Source organism: Balaenoptera borealis (genome assembly GCF_965194805.1).
Source record: "Balaenoptera borealis genome assembly, chromosome: 11".
NCBI lineage: Eukaryota > Metazoa > Chordata > Mammalia > Artiodactyla > Balaenopteridae > Balaenoptera > Balaenoptera borealis.
Window position 1 is genome coordinate 55040119 of NC_138868.1, and position 23164 is coordinate 55063282.

The 23164-nt window shown below is 44.1% G+C and overlaps 1 protein-coding gene across 1 annotated transcript in view; it reads left to right on the plus strand.

Annotated features, from left to right (window-relative positions):
• The window catches only part of GVQW3 (GVQW motif containing 3), a 29933-nt gene extending 26841 nt beyond the window's left edge, over positions 1-3092 (plus strand). Inside the window, exon 2 of the mRNA XM_082342303.1 lies at positions 842-3092. Coding sequence (XP_082198429.1) covers positions 842-1108 — 267 coding nt within the window. The 3' untranslated portion in view covers positions 1109-3092. The remainder of the gene's footprint in view (positions 1-841) is intronic.
• Positions 3093-23164: the final 20072 nt, after the last annotated feature.

Genomic DNA, 23164 nt, shown 5'->3' on the forward strand with positions numbered 1-23164 from the left:
CCTGTCTAAATCCCTTATGCCCATCACAGAGCCTGGCACAGAGTCTGTAATTGGTAAATATTTGTTCCTTGAATACATGAACTCTCACATAGCACTTTCTCAGAACCTCCCTGGTGCCGCTTATTCAGGATTAGCAACCCTTTATTGATCGGTGCCAGGTCCTGCACTGTGTTCTTTCAACTCTGCTACCTCTTATAAGCCTCATGGCAGCCAGGTGCAGTGTTATTATCCTATCCTGTAGTTAAAACTCAGAGGATCAGAGTGACTTCCATGGTGACTCAGAAATAAGAATCAGGGCTGAGATTTGAACCCAAGTCCTCTTGATGGCAAATCTCAATGCTTCATTTTCTGTGATGTACCCATCATGCATTAGTTCATTTGCGTACCCGTCCTCTCCTTTCTCCTAGATAACCTTTTCCCTTTGGGAAGGATCTGTACTCGACACCATTCCATTCTGTATTCTCCATGACACCAGAACAGTGCTATGTATTTAGGACACACTCAACACAAATCTCTAAGGATGGAAAAGAAAGAATGAATGTGTAAATGAATACTTCATCCAAAGCGGATCAGCGTCTGATATCAGGTCATAGGATGGTGATGCGCTGGAGGAAGAGATGTTTCTGAGGGGAGGGACCTTCCCAGATACCTCTGCGCCCATCTGGGAAAGCTGAGGGTGCCGTCTCCATGCTACAGCACTCATTCCTTAGAAATCACACCTTTCACTCAGTTGTACATCTCAGCAGGAAGCCAGGGGCACCAAGGGGAACATGCATGGCTTCCAATGAGTTGGGAAAATGAGGTTAGGTTTCGATTCAGATAGTTAATTTTTGTTTTCTGGGTCTGCACGGTCAATAAATTTTCAACGAGCAGTGATTCTGTTCCTCATCTTTCATTGCTTTATGGGACTTCAGGGAATGAAAGCATAACATCCTGCTTTCCCATAAGTTCTCTGGCCGCTACCCTGGCACCAATTAAAGACATGTCCATGCAATTAATCAAAACCAATTTGGAAGCTCTCTGGCACTGCTCCTCTGATGTGCTGCCTGCTCCACATACAGTAGTTCCTCAGCTGCAGCGATGGAGCCAGGAACATAGGAGCTTTTGATGAACTGGTTGTGCCAGCCCCAAGTGTTAACTATGTCATCTGACATGACTAATGAGGCTCCCAAATTGATCTGCGTGAGCGGAGCAGTCCTGCTCTCTGGAGGAGGCTCGGTTTCCAAAGCCAGCCTGGGAAGAGGCTGCGACGTGCAGGGTACACACTCCATCATGTCAGCTGGAGTCCTGGAGGCCTCTAGTGTTGGAGCTGAGAGTCACCCACGGGGAGGGTGATGGAAACTGTGGGCCAGGCTCTGTGCTGGGCGCTGGTGGGGATGTGACCCGACTTAAACTTCTATCTCAGCCTCCTCATTTTATAGACATGGAAGCCAAGAGCCAGCAAAAGTGAGGTGCCTGCCAGAGGCCTGAGCTGTGGGGAGAGAAATAAAGGAGAAGGCATGGATCCTACCTTTGAGGAGCTAAACCCCTAGATGAGCAAATAAACATGTGTAAGGATAACAACTGGGGTCTGATGCAGGTACACCTCCTCAAGGGTTAAACTGTGGGTTTCCTTCCTTCATTCTGCAAACATTTATCAAGAGGAAGAGAGTCTGCGTCTTTGTCGCCTCTGCAATCCCAAGAGTGTGTGATTTGAAGTCAACAGGTCTGGGTCTGAGTCCCAGCTCTCCTTTGAGTTGATGTAATCTTGAGCAAATCACTTCATTTTTCTGAGCCTTGGGTTCCTCAGCTGTAACATTGGGACAAGCCAGATATTGCCTACCCAGCCTACATCCTACAGTCCTTGTGAGACCCAGCAGAGTTAATGGGTGTAAAAGTATAAGAGTCCCTGCACACGTTAGTTATTATTCATATTACTACCCTCTCCAAGGACCCCTGGCTGAAATCTCTGCAATATGGATCCACAGATAGCTTTAACTCTCTTCCTCTTCTAGCCCCTTTCAAAATGCACTGGAAAGAAAGGGATATGAAACCAATTGGTCATCTGCCTACAATCTCAACAGCTTTCCCAGAGAATTCATGACACAGGAAGACAAAGAACTCAGTCGTTGTAATTTAATGTCATTCCACACTTTGATTGAGCACCTACCATATACCAGGCGTTGGCCACGCTGTGTGGGGAATCAGAGTTGGATAAGACATGCTCCTTGGCCACACTGAGAAGCTCGCCATTCAGTGGGAGAAACAGACATGGACACAAATAACTATAACATACTGCAGAAAAATACAATTGCCATAGGAAAGATACAAATCAAGTTCTGTGTGAGTCAGAGGAGGGAATGATTCATTCCCCAAAAGGAGACTGGGAAAAGTTTCATCAAGGACGTGGTATTAAAGGATGAGCAGGGTTTAGCTCTGTCAGGAAGCACCAGAAAGGGTGCTCTAGACTGAAGGAACAGCGTGGGCAAGTGCATGGAATCCTGAAAGGAATGGTGATCTAGAGGACAGAGTAAAACTGAGCGAGATAGGAAGTGTGAGCATGAACAAAAGAAGACTCGCTGGGCCCCAGCTCTGAAACCCAGGCATGGATGTTGCTATTTCACTGTTCTCTTTGCTGGCTGAGGTTACCTTGGCCTCTGTCCCTCAATCAGAGAGAATCCTGTACTGGCTCTTCCTCCAGCAAGGCCAAACCCAAGCCCCAGGTGGGAGAGCCAACAACAAAAATGAATGGGGAACAGCAACGACCATCAGATACAAAGTGGCCTGGACTGGGAAGCTCTGGTCACAACCATACATCCCCGGCCCATGTGAGAGGGCCACATAGATGCAGCCATGACACCAACATCTGAAGCATGATGGCAAGGACCTGAGGCCTCTTGGCATGGGTCACACACTACATTTCTCTCCTTTCCTCCTTTGTTCAGAAGAAGCCAACTTCTTCTTTATGTGTGCTGCTGTCAGAATGGTTTTGGAAGGCCAGGAGCTGCAGCTGGGCTCAAGGCATGGCCATGGGCCACCCCAGGGACTCATATTTTCTCCATGTTTCCATTTTTCATTGTAAATTGGTTTTTTTAAAAAATTTATTTATTTTTGGCTGTGTTGGGTCTTCGTTTCTGTGCGAGGGCTTTCTCTAGTTGCGGCAAGCGGGGGCCACTCTTCATCGTGGTGCGCGGGCCTCTCACTATCGCGGCCTCTCTTGTTGCGGAGCACAGGCTCCAGACGCGCAGGCTCAGTAGTTGTGGCTCACGGGCCTAGTTGCTCCGCGGCATGTGGGATCTTCCCAGACCAGGGCTCGAACCCGTGTCTCCTGCATTGGCAGGCAGATTCTCAACCACTGCACCACCAGGGAAGCCCCGTAAATTGGTTTTATATTGTGCAAATAATACAGTGATAAGAAAGAAACCTCAAAAATAGGAGAAAGAGATAACCCACTCACACATTATCTGTTTCCATTTCTTTTTGCCCCTTCCTGCTGTTGACTGTGAGCACAATTTTGGGGGGCAGCTTTGATCACTGATACAATTACATACTCTTATTGCTCAGCTTTGTGAGCAATAAGAATATGTCATCATACAGCTTTTTCCATTTTGCTACTTACTGCCCATCTCTGGTGTCCACACAGTCTTGGCCCTGTTACCCCAAGACTGAAGAAAGATGCCAGGGCCATGTAAAAAGGGATGCCCCGTAGATAACGTGGTGGTTGTTGACACTTGCCATCATGGTGCAGAGGAAAGCACTGACTGCTCTGCCATCACATAGACTTGGGTTGGAATCTACTTCGAAGCTAGATAGCCCTGGGCAGATCGCTCCATTCCTTTGAGCCTCAGGTCCTTGTCTGTAAAATCGGGTTGGTATTAGTACCACCCTCATAAGATTGCTATTGCTGTGAGGATTAAATGAGATACCAAAAGGCAAATGCCCCATAACGGTGGCTGCCCTGCCTGTGCCCTTGCTGGGACTGGCCTTGGGTCCACTCTGCTTCCACCCTTCTTCTCCTGCCCACATTGGACCTTCTCCTCTCCCCTGAGCCCAGCAGGCCTCCTGGGTGAGTTCACCTAAATTCTGACAAGCACTCCAGTCTGTGTATTTATTATTCATTGGATGAATGTGCCATCTTGTACTTAGGTATTCACCTCTGATGAAAATGTTGGTTGTTTTCCAATTTTTTACTGTTTTCAATACTGATGTAATAAATATCTTAATGTATATTGCTTACTCCATCCTTTAAAAAAAGTATTCCTTAAGAACAATCCCCAGGAATAGGATCACTAGAACAGAGGTTAGAAACATTTGAACAGCTTCTGATGTATATTTCCAAGTTGATTTTCCAGAAGGTTTGTACCTGTTATTCCGCCACCAGCTCGAGAGAGAGGACCACTTGGACTACATTACAGGCTCTTGGATTCTGGCCACAGACTCTCATTCCTGCTTATTTTTCACCATTTTCTTCCCCAACATCTTTCTTTCTTTCTCGCCTCCCACACTGCAGCCACACAGGACAACTCAATATCTTCCCTCCAAAATAATGCTTCCATGTTTTTGTGCCTTTGTACTTCCTATTGTTTCCCATCACCCTTGCCTGAGAATATCCTTCCCTTAACATACCCTCTCACCACAGAGCTCATCTTTTGTGGAACTGGGAACTTCTATACTATCTTTAAGACCCAGTTCAAATATCCCTTCTTTGTGAACTACTGCCAATCCTCCTAAGCAGAGTTAGTCACTCTTGCCTCATGTGGTGATTGGAGGGACCCTTGGCATCCAAGTGCTCACCAAGAAACCGTCATCCTCTAATCTCAGCTTACACGCCCAAATCTGTGTGAGTCTCCTCCCTCTCCCCCTCTCTCACTCTTTGCACCAGGCAATTACCAAGTTGTGCTAATTCATATCCTAATTATAATTTTGCATCCACTTATCTCTCTCATTGCCATAACCATTGACCATCACCTCTCATCAGGATTCCTGGAATAGTCTCCTAAAAGAAAAAAAAAGTAATATGTACATGGTTCAAAGTCAAATTTTCTTTAAAGCTTATAATAGAAAACACTAGATTCTTGTCTCATCTCTCCCCACACCAAGCCCTTCTCCTCAGAGACAACTAGACACTTTCAACTCTTCCGGCTGTTTCTTTTGGTATTTACTTCTGTTTTCCAAATAATATAGCTCTACTGTTATTTCTTGATTTTTAAGTTCAGACATTATATATTGACGTTGAACAATGGAAGATTTCTCTAACACCACTTCCCTGCCTATCTTCCAATATAATTATATCATAATTTTGGGTTACATCATTCTGTGGTATTTACATATTATGACCAGGAGTACCATTAAAAATATTTGCCATCTGAGATGCCAGCATTCCCTCCAGGACTGCTGTCTCTCAGGGGTGAGGTCTGAGCCTGCTGGGGGAAGGCGGAACATTCAGGAATGGGGGTTGATATGTGGGAGGTGGGGCAGGCTGGCCACTGGCTGGTAGCTGGGTGTCTCTGGATGGTTCCTACGCAGGGCTCCCTGGGCCCCGGTACGTGTAACAAGCAGTGCTGAGTTAAGCTGTCTGGGGAAACCAAAGGCAGTGCCCAGGAGGGGCTGTAGGCTGCTGACTGACACAGACACTTGACGGATCCAAAGAGATGCTGGCCTTTCCAGCAGGGTCTGGAGCCCCAGGCTGTGCCAGGTATTGTCTCTGTAGTTGTGGATCCTGAGAAGGTTCAAGGAGTTTTAAGATGGGGGGCAAGGGCAGCTGGAGCAGTGGCAGTGGGGTACTCAGGGAGCTTGGGGTAGCTACTATTGATATTTACTAACCAGTATAGAAAAATGTCAAAACGTTTACAACTTACAAAGTCTAATATAACTTATACAGTTCTGTTGACCCTGATTACGACTATGTAAATATTATTCATAGTCAAGCTGTGCAGGGCTGTGTGATAGCATTTCCAGTTTTGCTAAGATTTTTCCTGGAGTTTTTCCAAAAGTTAATAACTGCCTTGTTTTCTTTTGCTTAGTTTCAATATACCCATCACTAATAAATCTTCTCCCAAACTCTTTGGTAGAACAATATGATTACCAAATCCATCAAGTAATTTCTCACTTTCAGCTATATCCCAGGCACTGTGCTAGGCACTGGGAACTCAACTGTGAACGAGAAAGACATGGTCCCTGCTTTCACTGAGTTTAAGTCCAGCAAGGGATCAGATATAAGTAATTACAGTAATTTTAAGTGTCACAATGGGAGAAGTATGGGTTCCTCTTAGAACACATAGCAGAAATACCTCACCCGGCTAGAGAGACAGGAAAGATTTCAGACCTTAAGAATGGATGGAAACTATTCATTTAGACAGTATATATTTACTGAGGGCCTCTTACATGGCAGCCACTGTTCTAAATGCTGAGAACACAGTACCAAACAAGACAGACAAAGCCCCTGCCTTCCTGTAGCTTACATTCTAGTGAGAGGAGACACAATAAACACAGAAGATAATATTCAATTGAAACAAGGACTATAAAATAAACAGGATGACTTGATGGCTGGGGCAGGAGGTAGGGGAGCTGAGGCTGGTTTAGACAGATTGGCAAGGTCATGGAAAGTCTCTCTGAGGAGGTGACACCTGACCTAATATCTGAAGGATGAGAATAGCCAGCTATGTGAAGAGCAAGGGAGAGCGTGTTCCAGGCAGAAGGAACAGTATATGCAAGATCTGAGGAGGTGCAATATCATAAGGTTTCAGGGCAGAACTGAAAGTAGTGCCATGTAGTTGGAACATAAAGGGCAGGGGGCAGTTGCTAGAGATAAGGGAATGGATGTGAGCTACAGGGTGGGATTCCTGGCGGCTCCTAATAATATTATTATTATTGATAAAACCCCTACTCTGCAGTTATTTGTCTGTTTGCTGTAAGATACATTTCCCCCCATCCTTTGCTCTCTTTAGTATTACAAGAAGTATAGGAACTCACAAATTACATTTTTTAAGCCTCCCTTGCCAGATGGAAGGTATTGGCAGGAGACTGAAAGGCATGAGGAAGGAAGAAGGCATCGTTTTGTCCCGCTTTTTGGTGGTGCCCCCAGCAGTGACACCCCTAATAGATCAGTTACCTACTGTGGGCTGGCTTCTCCCAGGGTGGCGGCACCTTCTTCATGTCCCTTTTTCTCTTCTAACCCTCCTAAGCCCTTTCTTCCTTGGTCTACTCCCATATGCTCAACAATTTCCTGTTTTAAATCTCTTTCTGCTTGAAATGATCTGGAGCAGTGCTGTCCCATAGAATGTTCTGTGATGATAGAAATGTCCTAATTGCGCTGACCAATACAGTATCGACTAGGCATATGTAGCTACTTGAAATGTGGCTAGTGTGACTGAGGAACTGACTTTTTAATTACTTTTAATTTTAATAATTTAAATGTAAATAGCCACATGAGGTTAATGCCTACAGTACTGGACAGCACAGACCTAGAAGGATTTGCTTTTCTGACTGGAAAAACACTGGCTGATACAGTAGTTGATATGGAAAGTGGTTGGGAAACTGACCCTCAAAGATGGGACTCTGGGATTGTTATATGACCTGATTGGGCTTGAATTCAGCTATGAGGTCTTTGCCAGTGGAAAATGGGATACTGGTCAGGGAAGAACCCCAACCTCATGGAAGATGGCAGGCAGTAACAAGACTCCAAGTTGGCTTGCTACACTTCAGAGGTCCCCAAAGTAGACAAGTTCAGTGGATCAGAGAAAGACAGTGTATTTCACAGCACTGCAAAGAGCAGGAACAACAGCATGGTACAGCTGGTTTCCTTGCCCCCAAGTCCCATGGGGCAATGCAGTGGGCCCAGATGGCAGCTACACATGCAATGGGGTTGCACTGTCACTGAGGAGCCCCGGACAAGGACTCAGAACCTTTTACAACAAGCAACCAACAAGCCAGTCTCCTTCCCCAAGGGAGTGAGTGAATAGTTGTACAACAGTCATGCTGTGGTCACCTTGGTCTACTTAATTGCCTTTGAGACTAGTTACAGAAATGACCCAGGGTCCAAGCATGGTTAGGCCTTGCAGTTTGGCACACTCAACAAGGGTGTACAGCGGGCTTCCCTGGTGGTGCAGTGGTTAAGAATCTGCCTGCCAATGCAGGGCTCACAGGTTTGAGCCCTGGTCTGGGAAGATCCCACATGCCGCGGAGCAACTAAGCCCGTGCGCCACAACTACTGAGGCTGCACTCTAGAGCCCGTGAGCCACAGCTACTGAGCCAGCAGGCCTAGAGCCCGTGCTCCACAACAAGAGAAGCCAGTGCAATGAGAAGCCCGCGCACCAGAACGAAGAGTAGCCCTCACTCGCTATAACTAGAGAAAGCCCGCATGCAGCAACGAAGACCCATCGAAGACCCAATGCAGCCAAAAATAAATAAATAAAAAACAAGGATGTACAGGGACCCTTGGGGCCCCTGGTTGGACTGCCTCTTCCAGTAATTAGTAATCCATGACATGTAACAGCAAGAGTTACTTAAACTATCGCCTGTGAAATTTTAAAAAAAAATGAAAAAAAGCTATCACCTGTGAATACCTGGGATGAAATGCCTATTCAAGGCCAGTCTTTGGGAGACCAAATTTCTGCTGAAATGACTATTATGGTGGGAATTGTGACTACAAGGATTTTGAGACAGGTTGGCTGCTTCTGACGGCACCAGAAGGCTTATTGGAAGAAAATCACAAGCTCAGAGTTCTAAACTCTCAGTTCTAGGCACATTAAGAGAAATGGAGAGCTTCTACTATGGCTCTAAAATAATTTTTTTTTAATTAATTTATTTATTTATGGCTGTGTTGGGTCTTTCGTTTCTGTGCGAGGGCTTTCTCTAGTTGCTGCAAGTGGGGGCCACTCTTCATCGCGGTGCGCGGGCCTCTCACTGTCGCGGCCTCTCGTTGCGGAGCACAGGCTCCAGACGCGCAGGCTCAGTAGTTGTGGCTCACGGGCCCAGTTGCTCCGCGGCATGTGGGATCCTCCCAGACCAGGGCTCGAACCCGTGTCCCCTGCATTAGCAGGCGGATTCTCAACCACTGCACCACCAGGGAAGCCCTAAAATAATTTTTTTACCTATTACAGCTTCAGGACTAATGTAATTGAAAATCAGACTCAAACTTTGATCCTGTGGCTGCCCAATTATAATGTTAGTGGAAGTCACAGGTTCCCCGGGTTTCTTTGATGAAAGTTAGGGCATGAATGAGAAGGAATGGAATCCTGAGACATGGGATGGAGACATTTGGTTTGATTCAGACAAATAGGAGAATCTAAAATGCCTAAATCCTTCTGAGATCCAGAAAAATAAAAAAGCTTATGGGTCTCTTTTCTATCTATCTAATTTCTTGGGTAAGTATGAGAATGTGACCAATTTTTTTATAAAATCAATCCTTACATATAGATATGTGTGTGTGTGGGGGTGTGTCATGAGAGAGAAAGAGAGGGAGAGCAGAGAGAGAGCACACGTGTGTATAAAGGCATCTGTATCCCCCTAAGACCATTTAGGATCCCTGTGTTTGAAGATGGAATGTACAAACTCAAAGCTCTTTCCAAGTCAGAAGAATCTAGGTCTCCTCTCCTCAAACCACTTTCACTCCAGCCCTGCCTGTTAGCATAATAGAGGCAGGCAAGGTCCATGTGGAAACACAAAATTCCCAATCATAAATCTATCAGACTTAGAAGCATTCACAGCCTCTTGCCAAGTCTGATTTCAATCCTTCTCTTGAGGGCCTACATTTTCCCTCTCCCATTTGTTCTACGCTTTTATTTTTTGTTTATTGAAATGCTCCACTTGCTGGAAGGCTCCCAAGGAAGTAAGTCATCATGCTATTTTTTTGCGGTTGGGATTCTGGGGGAGAAGAGGGAGGGAAGGTGAACGTGGTGCTATGTCGGGCTCCACACAACACCCATGGCAACTTCATTGGAAACTGCAGAGCTCCCCTTCACTGATAAGACTTCAGTGCAGTGATAACACTTCAACGCGCTACTTATCAGAGGGTAGAGCAATGAATAAGTTGGGGAACCCTGCCCTCAACTAATGGTCTTACAATCTCGTGGTAAAGATTGAGAAGAAAAAGACAGTTACAAGTTATCAATCCAGGGAGATCAGTGCAATGATAGAAGTAAGTGCAAGGTGCTTCAGGATCATTTGAGTTGTGGGTAGAAGGTGGAGAAAGAGGGGGTGCTTTCCTGAACCTCAGCCTGAAGGCTGAGGAGGGGTTTTCCAGGCAAGCCTGAGAGTGGGGTTGGCATTGATCGTGGCAGAGGAAGTAGCATGTGCAAAGGCTTGGAGAGGAGAGACAGTGTGTCTGTTCAGGGATGGCAGGTCATCACAGGAGACCAGCGACCAGAATTTGAAGGGAAAGTGATGAAAGATGAGGCTGCGCAGGTGAGCAGGGACACCTGTTCTGAAGGAGTTTTAGGTGTATGAGTGACACGGTCAGCTTTCTCTGTCAGAAATGTCATTCTGGAGAATGGCATGGGGGCAGAGAGACCAGTTAAGAGGCTGCTGCATTACTCCAGGCCGCATTACTCAGAGAGATGTTGGAGGCTTGAAACTGGGTGGTGGTAGTGGGAAGAGAGAAGCATGTAACGACTTCAGGGTTATTTAAAAGGTAGAATTGACAGACATTAGTAACCTATTAGACATGAAGAGTGAAAGAGAGGGAAGGGTGGAGGGTAAGCCCAGGTTTATGGCCTGGCTAACTGGAGGTACTCATAAGTGTGAACCAATGGAAGGTTCAAGCAAGTGCTCTCAGAACTCAGAGGCTAAAGAGACTGCTATGGGGAAGGATGTGGAATGTGTGGTTAGTGAGGGTCACTGCCTTCAAATGAGCAGGGTAAGATGGAAAGATGAGTCAGTGGAAGAGTATGGGGCTTTGGCATCAGAGATACATGGGTTCAAATCCCTGCTCTGCCATTAACTTGCTTTGAGATCCAGACTAAGTCTTATTCTCTGAGGCGCAGTATCATCATGTGTAAAAATTAGGCCAAGGCTAATTTCTACCTCTACTGGGAAAATTTAGTTTGTAAAATTATAAGCATTGGACTTGGGTTAGTTATCACTGTCTTCAAGTGCATATGTACACGAATTCACCTTCTGTAATCAATCAGCAAATAGTTATTGAGTACTTACAAGAACACAAGAACACAGGCACCATTTATTAAGCTTCACCCAATTTGACAAGCATTATGTATAGCTACCATCTAATTTAATCTTTACCATAACTCTAATGGATATTACATTATCATCCCCATTCTACAGATGAGGAAAATGATACTCACAGAGAAATAGAGTTCTGCCTAAGGTCACACTGCTAGTAAGTGATAGAGCTGGGATGGGAATCTGGATCTGACAAAGCTGTAGTCCTAGGTGCCGTGGAGAAGATGATTCTTGCCCATCAAGCTCCCCTCCTAAGCTGAGGACTCAAGGCCAAGAACTGAGATCTACTCTTGGTGGTAGATGGGCTGTTAGTCTTAGGCCATCAAACCCTTGAGTAGGGGAGGCCTCCAGTGCCCTCTAGGGGCAAGGGTGCCAGCACAGTGGGTCACTTAGCAGAATCATTGTCTTACGGGGTCTCCTGACACAAAGGCATAGATAACTGTTCCCGAAGGATTAGGGCTGGCAAATTAACATACACAATTACAACTAGAGAACATTAAATTTGAACTGCTTCTAGTGCTCTAGTGAGATCAATCCCAGGAGCCTTTGTTGGAGATGTCAGCCTGCTGCCCAAGTCTTCTGGCAATAATTATGTACCACTACAATAAATAGCTACATTTACTAAGAACCTAAGACTTTACATATGCCATCTCATTTAATTTTATAACCATCCAACAAACTAGAAACTTGGCACTTTAGGAGATATGTGACTTGAATAAGTTTGCACAGCTAATAAGAGTAAATAACAACAATAGCTAACGTATATTTAATGCTTACCATGTGTCAGATTCCATGTGGTAACAGACACGTTGGTTGTCTACATAACAACCATCCCACTCCTTCTCTGCTCACAGAATCCTAGTTTTGTCCAGATATCCATCCCTAAGGAAAGGGGACTCTATCTCCAGTATGACTGGCCAAGCCAATCACGGTGATTCTATCCCTGTTGTCAGTGATTGGATTAAAGGCAGGCTTGTGACCCAGCTCCAGCCAAAGATGTGAGAGGGGGCATCGGTGAGGAAGTAGCATATATAGACTTCGAGGAGAGAGACAGTGTATTCTGTGATAACACCAGAGAAAGGTTTTCTTACTCTTAAAAAAAAAACACAAAAGAGATGATCCTCTTCTACTTTTGCATATTGTAGTGTCAGGATGTGATGTCTGGAACTGTGGCAGTCATCTTATGTTCATGAGGAAGGCCAGCCTAGGAAAGCCTACAAGCTGAGGTTGGAAGAGCATAAAGACGGAACAAATCTGAGTCCTTGAAGAATAAACCAATCCTGGAACTTCCCTACTTCTAGACTTCTTGTTTTGTGAGATAATAAATTTTCCTAATTGTTTCAGCAATTTTGAGTTTTTATTTGTTACTTGCAGCTGAAGACGTTCTAGCTGATACACATGGACTTTATCATTTGTCACCAAAACTCAATGAGGCTGTTGTTATTGTCCCTATTTTACGTATTAGAAAATGAAGGCTCAGAGAAGTTGGGTAATTTGTCCTTAGTCACAGAGATAGAAAATGGTAGAATAGTATCTGAACCTAGCTCTGCCTAACTCCAGAGCCAGAGTTCTTAACCACATCATACTACGCAAGACAATGAAAACCCAACCTGGTCTGGCTGGCTCCAAAGACCAGGATTGTTCCTCCACATTTCATTGCTTCCCAGTTTCTGGGATGAAATTCTCAGAAACTTGAATCCATGATGTGTGGTGCTTAAGATATGATGGTGCCCATTAGGAAGAGGAGGGACAGCCACAGGATGCAAGGCAGGATGGTTGCAATTGAAAGGGACCCAGACACATGGATTGGTTTGGTCTGAGTCCCCCGTTACCAGCAGACTGGGCCTTTCCTGCCACTGTGGCTTGAGAACATCTGTTGTAAGGGATAGCCTGGCCTCCAATAAGACACAACTGGACTAACTCTAATGCTTTTGTATATAAAATTTCTCTCTTGCCCCAGGTTTAGTTCTACCTGGATGGACCTAACCACTTTCCAAGTCCCCCGACAGGAAATTACCTTGCATCATCCCCTGGCAGTGAAGCCGGGATGTCACAAAGAGATTCTTATCATCAAATGCAGGATTAGACAAAATAACAGCTAAGGTCCATTCCTTTGCTGAAGAGTCTAGGATTACCTGAGAGGTGCCAAGAAGCCTAGAAAAACATTTGGGGTCATCCTGAGAAAGTTCCAGCATGCCAGGGCAGATGACTTGGTTTGAATTTGGTAGGAAATGAGGAGCCAATGAAGGCTTTTGATCAGAAACATAACATCCTCATGGGAATACCCTAGTGGTCCAGTGGTTAGGACTCCGTGCCCTCATTGCCGAGGGCGAGGGTTCGATCCCTGGTCGGGGAACTAAGATTCCGCAAGCCGCGTTGCATGGCCAAACAAACAAACAAACAAAACCACACACAAGCATGCTCAGCATTAGGCTTTAGTGTATGTTAATTCAGCAGGTACAAGCAGAATTGATGTGGGAAAAGATGGGGAATCGGGGAGATCAATTTGAAGATTTAAGGGATCCCTTCTCCCTTACCACCTAATGAAGGCATTCCTTTCCTACTAGCAGAGCCCAAGTGTCTTGCATACCACAGAAAGGCAGCTTCAATGGCCTGGGAAGAAACTCACACTTCGCTCTGAGGGTTCCCGCCCAGCTCAAGGCTCACACACGTCACGGTGCACTCAGCAGAGGCGCTGACAGAGCCGGAGGACCAGGATCAGTTACACAGGGAGAGGAGGTAAGACTGCCAGAGCCAAGCTGCAGAGAATTATCACTGAAGACAGGAGGCCTCAAAGGAGCTCAAGGCAGCCTCTCAGCCAGCTGTGAGGCGCTCAGAGGAGGAGTTCCAGGCTCTGGGAAAGCTGGAGGCCTTAGGTAGTACTTGGAAGTGCACGGCTGTCAGTCCCAGGATGTGAGGACTAGGGGGGTTTCTGAAGGATCCAGTAACCCTCTTACTGAGAAGCTGGGCCAGTTCTGCATGATTACTGAGAGCAGTTTGGTCTTCTGGCCCTGGATCTGGAAGCAGGGGTTTCACAGCATTTTCTCCACGCTGTCACCAGCTGCAGAGAACCCCTGCCATTAGCTGCCTCTGGGCCATGGACAAGCCCTTTTCTGAGCCCTCTCAATTTCTTCCTACTTGATTCATCACCTACTTGAGGCTCTGAAAGTCAGTGCTGGCTTCTCTTCGACAGGCTCTGGCCAGACATACACATGTCTCCTACACCCTCTTTAAGACTAGCACTCCTGGCACATTCCTTCTTGATGGCCTGTGAACATTGCAAAGTTTTATGAAAAGTAAGGCAGCCCCATGAAGTCATCACTCCTTATGTAGCAAACCCTGCAGGTAACATAAATGAGTGAGGGACCTGGGTTTAAGAGAAAGTTGCAGTTCCCCAACAGATACACATTTCTTCATGTCCACAAAGAAACATGCTATTCCTCATTTTTTTTTTTTTTTTTGATTGCCTGGCCCTTGTAATCTAACCTCCATTTCCCCACTTTTCACAGAGACATGGGTACTAAGAAATATTTCTTCCCTTAAAGAAAAACAAGAGTGCAAGTGTGATGATAAAGGGTGTGGTGGAGACTTGCAAGTTATATAACACCCCTGGCATCTAAGAAGGACAAACAATACTCAGCTAACGTGAGAATGAGAGCCTGGTGTGGACAGATCTTCTGATTTTTCAACAGAAGCTGGAAATCCAGGATTTTATGTGAAATCTCCGCATTTTAAAACATTGGCTCATTTGCCTCCACTTTCCAACTGTGCTTCCAAGCCCTTCCCACCACACCAACCCGCCTGCAGCCCCCCCCAGAACTTGATCTCTCCTGTCTTCACACCTCTGCAATGCTGGTCTCAGTCTGCAATGCATGTCCTCCCTTTTCTCTGCCTGGGAATTTCTTAAGCAATTTCTTAAGACCCAGATCAAACTATACTTCCTTCTGACAGCTACCCTTCTCCTTGTAAGATTAGGTGCTTTAGGTGCTCTTCATTCTCTCTCTGCTCCCACAGTACCCTGCACATACTTCAACCAGACCTCTTACTACACTGTCCTGGAATTGCTGGTTTCCTTGTCTTTTGTTCGCCAGCCTGAGAACTCCTTGAAGGCAGGAACTTTTATAGTCTTTGACCTGAGAATTTAGGGTTAGGAGGGTGAGAAATATGCCAAGAAAGTAGAAATAGTTTAATCAGAGGAGAAAACAAGATAGAGAGCCAAAGCCCTGAACATTTCAAGTAAAAGTCCAAGAGGTGATTGTAGGTAGTAAAGAGAAGACAAGCCCAGGAGCCAGGAATCGGGATGATTAAAACAGGCTGGGAAGTGGAATGGTTTAAGATAGAAGCTATGGATGAAGTAAGGGTATCTGGAGCCTGTTTTTAGTGTGCTGAGAGCATGATAGGGACAGAGAAGGGTACACTTCCTTAATGTCTTTGTGCTGGACTCCATTATTAGCTTGATAGTCTGATGAGTTTCTCTTCTCCATTTCAAGGATTCATTCTCAGCAAGCATCTGTTGAACATCTATTCTGTACCAGGTTCTGTTAGGTACCATAACTATAGAGCAGAATCAGATATGATCCCCGTGCTTGAGCTTGTGGTCTGGTGGAGGAAGTGGATGCATAAATAGATAATGACAAGAAAATGAAGTAAATGCTACAGCAGAGAGAAGCAGAGAGCTATGGTAGCACAGAGCAAGGGCTCCTGATCCATTAAGGTCCAGAAATGTAATTTACCTGAGAACATACAGCTAGGGAGGATTAGAATTCAGGTCCTGTTAGACTTAAAAGGACACTCTTTTTCCATTGTAGAAAATTGGGAAAAGACAGAAATGACTTTGTGATGGTGGAGGCAGTTTATGTGTGTCAGCTTGCTTAAGCTGCAACTGTATGATTCTAGGTTAAACTTGGTTTAAAAAGAATAGTTGCTTGAGATTTGGGAAGCAGAAGTGAATCAGCAGCCATTGCTCTCTGAAGTCATGGGTCTGACAGCAGACATGGAGGTGCCAGCAGGTTCCAGCTTGTCTTCACTCTCCTCCACTCCACATCCAGCTCTTCCCACTGCTGACTCTGCTGGCCCATCATAGCTCCAAGCCCACCACCAGACACTTGGCTGTGCACCCACAGACTTCCCCCTTAGACTTCTCTATCAGCTCCCCCATCACAGCCCCATTCTGCAGCTGGGTGTGCTTGGTTTCTTCTGGTTGGTGACTTCACTGATCTCCGCCCCCCTCCACTTTCAGAACTACACTGCCCCAGCTCCTCCCACAACTGTACAAGTTCCAATTCCTGTAATAAACCCCTTATCCCATAATTCATAAGAGTTCTGCTTCCTTAGGTGAACACTGACTGAAATACTGTGTTTTTCCCAAGGATGAAAATAATTGAGTGAATAGAAGAACAGACTAAGGTTAAAAGTCTATCTTCACCATTATCTCCATAAATCCAATGCCCCTGCACTTAGCAGTTCAGTAAATATTTGTTGAATTGGACTGAATTTTTAGGTTGCTTCCAGTTCATTGGTACAGATATCACTGCAAAGAATAGCTTCTGGGGAAGAGATTTTTAAATTTGTTTTTTGCTTTTGCTTCTGTTTAATTCTTTTCCTAGGATCAGTGCAAAGGTATGGAGTCCTTTATGGCTCAGGCTCTGAAGTTTTGACCCAGGACAGTATCTGATGTGTTGACTGTATGTGTTCATCTCCTGTGTTACAACAGATTTTCCTCTGGCTTCAATTTTCCTCTTTCTCCCTCACCTTCTACTCCTTGCGAAAAAGAAGAAAACCTCACTCTTGTGCATTTTCTCCAAAGAAAATATTTCACACTCTAATCAGATCAGCAAAAAAAAAAACCCATATATTGAGTTACCCTTATGGGAATGCTCCTCTGGCCGGGCTGAGTTGGAAGTGAGAGAAACAAAGACATCTGGAAGTGGAGGCTCTGCTCACTCAGGCTGGATGGACAGCAATCAACTCTGAACCACTTAATTGCAGGGGAATTTCCTCCTTGCTACTTAGACCATTCAACGCTGGTTGAGAGAAGACATGTTACATGCTCACTTTGCCTCCTGGAAAGCTGGGTTATATGTTTCAATTAGATAACCATTTATGAAATGTCTGTCCTAAGCTAGTCCCTAATGTAGTTGCTGGAGATACTGCCCTTGAGGCATTTTCAGCCAAAGTGGGAGGGAAACACAATGAGTTACAGCACAAGTCAGTTTATACTAAGTGCTAGAAAACAGGCATAAACAAAGCACTACAGAACAGAGGAGGGAGCAGTTATTCTTGATGAGGGAGTCGGGGTTGGGGAGGGGGAAGAAGTCTAATGGAAACCTAAAGAATGTATAGGCAGAGGGACCTAACATTTTTAAAGAACTGAGCTGGGTTTCAGAGAGCTAACAGTTACTGATAATCTATCCTGTGCTGGTCACTGACCCAGGCGCTGTACATACGTTATCACATTAAATCTTCCCCAAAGCTCATCTGGAGGAAACAGAGGCACAAGGACGTGAGGTAACTTGTTCAAGAACTTGAATGAGGTAGAACTGGATTCAAACCCAAATCTTTCTGACTTCCAAGAACATGCCCTGCTCCTATCTGTGCTTGGAGAATTATTTTCAAAAGACATTTTGAGACGGACTATAAAGAATAAGAAGGATTTTGATAGGCTTCAAAAGGCAAGGGGGTGGATGAAGGGACAGGGTAAAAGCATTCCAGGCAGAGGAAGAATGGAAGGAGAACAGCCCCAGGGCAGAGCATGAAGGTGTAAGGCCTGCCTGGGGAAACTAAGGCAGTCTGGGTGACTGTGGGAAGACACTGCCACATGCCCACACCACTGTCCTTTTGGGTTCAACACACCATTCAGTAATTCAGTCAACAGTGCTGGGGATTCAGAAGTCAAAAACCTCAGTCCTTGCTCTCAAGGAGTCTCCTATCTAATGAGAGTCTGGTGAGATAACTGCTATCAGCACTGATTGCCTTGTACACTTCAGCTCAGGGTGCGTATGTGTGTGTGTGTGTGTGTGTATGTGTGTGTGTGCACGCGTGCGCACATGAGCACACTCACACAAGCGTTATTTGGACCATTTCCTTCCCACAATCGTTTCTCAACACATATATTTCCCAGGCTCTCCATAAACAAGTGTTGCTTTATTATCTCTGCCTTTAGCAAGGCTGGGATTTGAACTGCTGGCCTTGATGCGGTAAGTTTTTTTTTTTTTTTTTCATGTGCTAAGTTTAAAGCCCATAGCATCTCAGTAAGTGCCCTTTCACCCATGAGAGACCTGACCTGGTCTTCCACTAGCTTACCTAGAAAATAATGATCAGTCCTAGGGTTACAGGAAAAAAACCTTCACTGGAACTGACAAGAAAGCAGACACTTTCTACCATTTCTCTGAAGACTTCACAAGTGCTCAACACTTTTTGAAAGAGACTATGGCTCCAAGGCTTTCATTCTGCTGGCTGCAGCAGAGTTTTAAAAAATGCATTTCATCTCTGGCAAATCACAGCAAATGTCATAAACAGCTGGAAACTCTCTGAGGTGAAGACAAGTTGAATATTATGTTTGGATTTATAGCCCCCTCCCCCATGATAGCTGATTTCCATTTCCGACAGGGTTATTATTTCCATCTTCATGAAATATCTTGGATCTCACCTTGGATAATCACTGATTATAATCAGCTCCTCACCTGAGGCACCTTAGCACTTGGGTGAACCTGAATTTTTTTTTCAAAAATGAACTAGGGAAAACTTAATGTGTGAGATTATGTCTTTATTTCCATTTTCATTTGCAATTCCCTTTAGCTTTCTAATGATCAAGTCATTAATCAGTGTCAAATCACCATCCAGAGCACAGACAGTATTTCTGCCACTTGGGTTCCAACGAGGATTAAATGGCAATAACTTGTGTTATTAGGTCTGGTGCTCTCTTGTGAGGTACTGTGGTAATTATTTAGGGTACGGACAAGATCTCAGTGGCCACCTAAGGCTTTTAGCCAAGAGTGTACATCACAATCTTCTGAAATTTGATAGAGCACCCCAAGTTGTTCTGACAGGTACTCCCAGTTGAGGACCACTAAGAATCCAACATCCCTCATTTCACTTCTATGTGTCCTTTTATGCTTCCATGCCTTTGCTTCTATTTTCTCTGCCGTGACACCCTTGATACCCTCTCCTTACTTCTCTGCCTGGTAAAATCCTGTTACTTTGTGAGGCCCAGCTCAAATGCTACCTCTGCTAAGAAGCCTTCTGTGATGGAAACAATCCTTTTCTCCCTGATCCCATAGCACTCCTTAAATGCCTCTGTGAACGTTCTGTGTTACCACGTTCTCCTATGGTATATAGAGCTAACTGCATGTGTCTAACTTCCCCACTCAACTGTGAGCTCCAGGAGGATAATTGTTGTATCTTATTCATCTTCATAATTTCATGGCCTGACATTCATTGAATGAATAAGTTGATACCCAAAAGAAGTAAACATTGGCCCATTAAATTTAGCCAGATCTAGGCTTCCTTTGCATTTATTCACTAAGTTGTTTACAAAGAAAGATGTGCAAGGATGTGAAAGGGAAGGACCTAAGGGGCCATGATGTTAGTTTTTAATATTCTTTTAAGAACATCACTTTCCCAACGAACACGGTAACTGCTTTAATTTGAATTAGTAATGGAAGGCTAGATATCAACTTGAACTTGAGGATGGGTTTTCAGAAAAGCAGACAATCTCACCAAAATCCAAATCTTAATTGATTGGTTCAATCTACCTCTCTGGGTCTCAGACACCTCTCCTGTAAAATGGGGGGGTTAAACTGAATATCTCTGAGGTTTCTTCTAACTCTGAGGATCTATGACCTTAACCACAATCACTAGCCAACTGATGTAGCAGTTTGTTTATTCTGGCTCTACTCCATACTTAAGAGAAAGAAATATTCTTGGTAAGACACTAAGGAGTTTTACAAAATACATTAAATCATAACAATAATATAAATACTAAAAGAAGACTTGGAAATACAGTGAAGGGAAAAGGATCATCCATGGTTCTACCACTCTAGTATGCTATTGCTTTGGCATGTTTTTCTTCCATTATTACTATTATTTTTTTGATGTTTACATATACATGCTTTTACCATGTACACAAGCATATTCCTTGATGTTAATTATTTGTAATTTTCATCTTAAATGACTACATACTGAAACAGATGTGGGGTATGTAAATACTCTCCTATTGTAAGATAATTGTCAATTTTTTTAGATAGCATTGAAATTAAAATCTTTGTATATGTAAGTGTTCCCATATTTTGGATTATTCCCACAAATGGGAATCCCATATCTAAGGGTAGGAACATTTTTATGACTCTTATCACATTGCCATCGTTTACTTTAGTAAGCATCTCTGATTTTGCTGTGTGGCATTCTTTTATTTTCCTCTGATTATAGTACCCTAACTTTCCTAAGGGAAACCAAGCCCACACTCACACCCACTCCCTGTGCTTTGGGAATAACTGACTTTACCCACACCCTTCCTCCTTTCCCAGAGAGTAACATGTGGTTCAGGCCTGGCAAATCAGGGCATTACATTCCCCTGGCCACAGTTCAGGGATTGGCATGTGACTCAGATGGAGTCAACAGCAACAGAGCAAGACGAGTTTTGTTAAGACTGCTGGAAGAAATGACATGTGCTCTTTTCTTCTGAGCCTATAAGCAGGGGGATCATATAAGCTGGAACTGCTGGGAGCCAACACATGTAGCCTGAGAATGAAGCTAACACAGTAGAAGACAGAGCTGAGGGATGGAGAGATACTAAGACTGGCCCTGTTAGAATCCTGGATTCAGTAATGCCTGAAGCCAGAACTACCCCAGCACTTACTTTTAAGTGAACCAAAAATTTCCATTGTTCCTTAAATCATTTTACTCACTCACTCATTCACCCATCCATATATTTTCATCTATCATTTGTCTCTCACATACACACACACACACGCGGCCCCTAACTGGCACAGATAGGTTTTTTTCAATCCTTTTAACTTAACGGCTTTTTAAAATTATTAATTAATTATTTTTTAGAGGAGTTTTATGTTCACAGCAAAATTGAGTGGAAAATTCTCATTTGCCTCCTATCCTCCCTCACTATCAACATCCCACACCAGAGTGGTACATTTGTTACAATCGATGAACCTACACATCGATTATGATATGATAATGACACATAATTATCACCCAAAGTCCACAGTTTACATTAGGGTTCACTCGTTGTGTAGTACATTCCACAGGTTTTGACAAATGTGTAATGGCTTGTATCTACCACTGTAGTGCCCTTTTACTTTTTATTGAGGTATAATCTACAGAAAGGACACAATTTACATGTGCACTTGGTAAACATGTACAGCTTACATGTACAGCTTGGTAAACTTTTACATGTGCATATCTATTTATATAATCCCTACCCAGATCAAGATATAGAACATTTATAGCACCCTGGTACATTCCTACAAGTTCCATTCAAGTAGTTGCTCCGCTAAAGGTATTTATTCTTCAGACTTCTATAACTACAGATTATATTTTACTGCTTTTGAACTTTATATAAATGGAATTTCACAGTATGACTGCAACCTCCTAGTCTCTGAACAACCCAGGTCTGCGGTCATAATGGGAAGACACTTTGGGTTTTGCGGGGAAGGAATGAGTGTGTTTTGCATGTGAGAGGGATATGAATTGTTGTGGACAGAGGACATTTTCCAAATATGGCCACAGCAACATTTCTGGTCCCACAGAAATGGTACAGAGTTCTTTCAGAACTCTACCACTCTTCTATCTAGCAATGGAATCTATTTCCCTTCCCCTTGAACCCGGGTGGGCTTGACTGTTCCAATCAAGAGTATGGCAGAAATAATGCTATGACTTCCATAGCTTGATTATAAAAATGATATAGTTTCCTCTTGTTTCCTTCTCTCCAGTCACTCACCCTTGGAATCTGGCCACATGCTGTAAGGAAGCCTAGGCCACATGGAGATGCCACATACAGATGTTCCCGCTGATAATCCCAGCAAAGATTCCAGGCAACAGCCAACATCAATTGCTAATCATATGCATGAATGAGCACTCAGATGATTCCAGCTCTTAGTCTTCAAGTTGCCCAGAGGAGCAGAGATGAGCTGTCTCCACTAAACCCTACCCAAACTGGAGATTCGAGAGCAAAATAAATCGTTTAAGCCACAGCAATGGTTTGTTATGCAACCATAGGTAACTAGGACTCTGTAGTATCTGTGTGTTCTTGGGAAGTCTTCTGGTGATATCAGACTTTGGATAATTTCTCCTCTCTAGGCCTTGGTTTCCTCAGCTGTAAAATGGAACAATAATTACTACATCATGGGAATGTTGTGAGGTTTAAATGAGATAATACACACAAGGTGCTCTTTTTATAATGGGACTTAAACAAATGCTACCTAATATTATTTCAACTTACTTCTGTCAAGTTGTTCTAGATTTACTGCTTTGTACAAATTCCCTTTCATGGTATGTGTCATATACACACAAACATAAAACCTGCTTTTGTATATACACACCCAGGCACATCACAATACCGCAGTTTCTACATTGCTCTCTTGGAACACTTGTTCTGGGGGACGCCAGCTACCATTTCATAAGGATGCTCAAGCAGCCTTATAAGGAGATCCATATAGTGAGAAACAGACCTCTTGCCTCACTAACTTGCCAACCATGTGAGTGACCTACCTGGAAGTTGATCCTCTAGCCCTAGTCAGCCTTCAGATGACTGCAACCTTTTAGAGATCCCAAGCCAGAAACACCCTCCTAAGCCACTCTTGATTCCCATAGAAACTGCAAAAACTGTATGAAATTAAAAAAAAAAAATTATTGTTTTAAGTCACTAAGCTTTGGGATAACGTATTATGCACTAATAGTTAACTAATAGACCAATCATCATGAGGAGGGATGCAGGGAAGAAACTGATTCAAGGTTGAGGGCTGTTTCAGGGTCAATGTGGAAGGACAGAGATGGC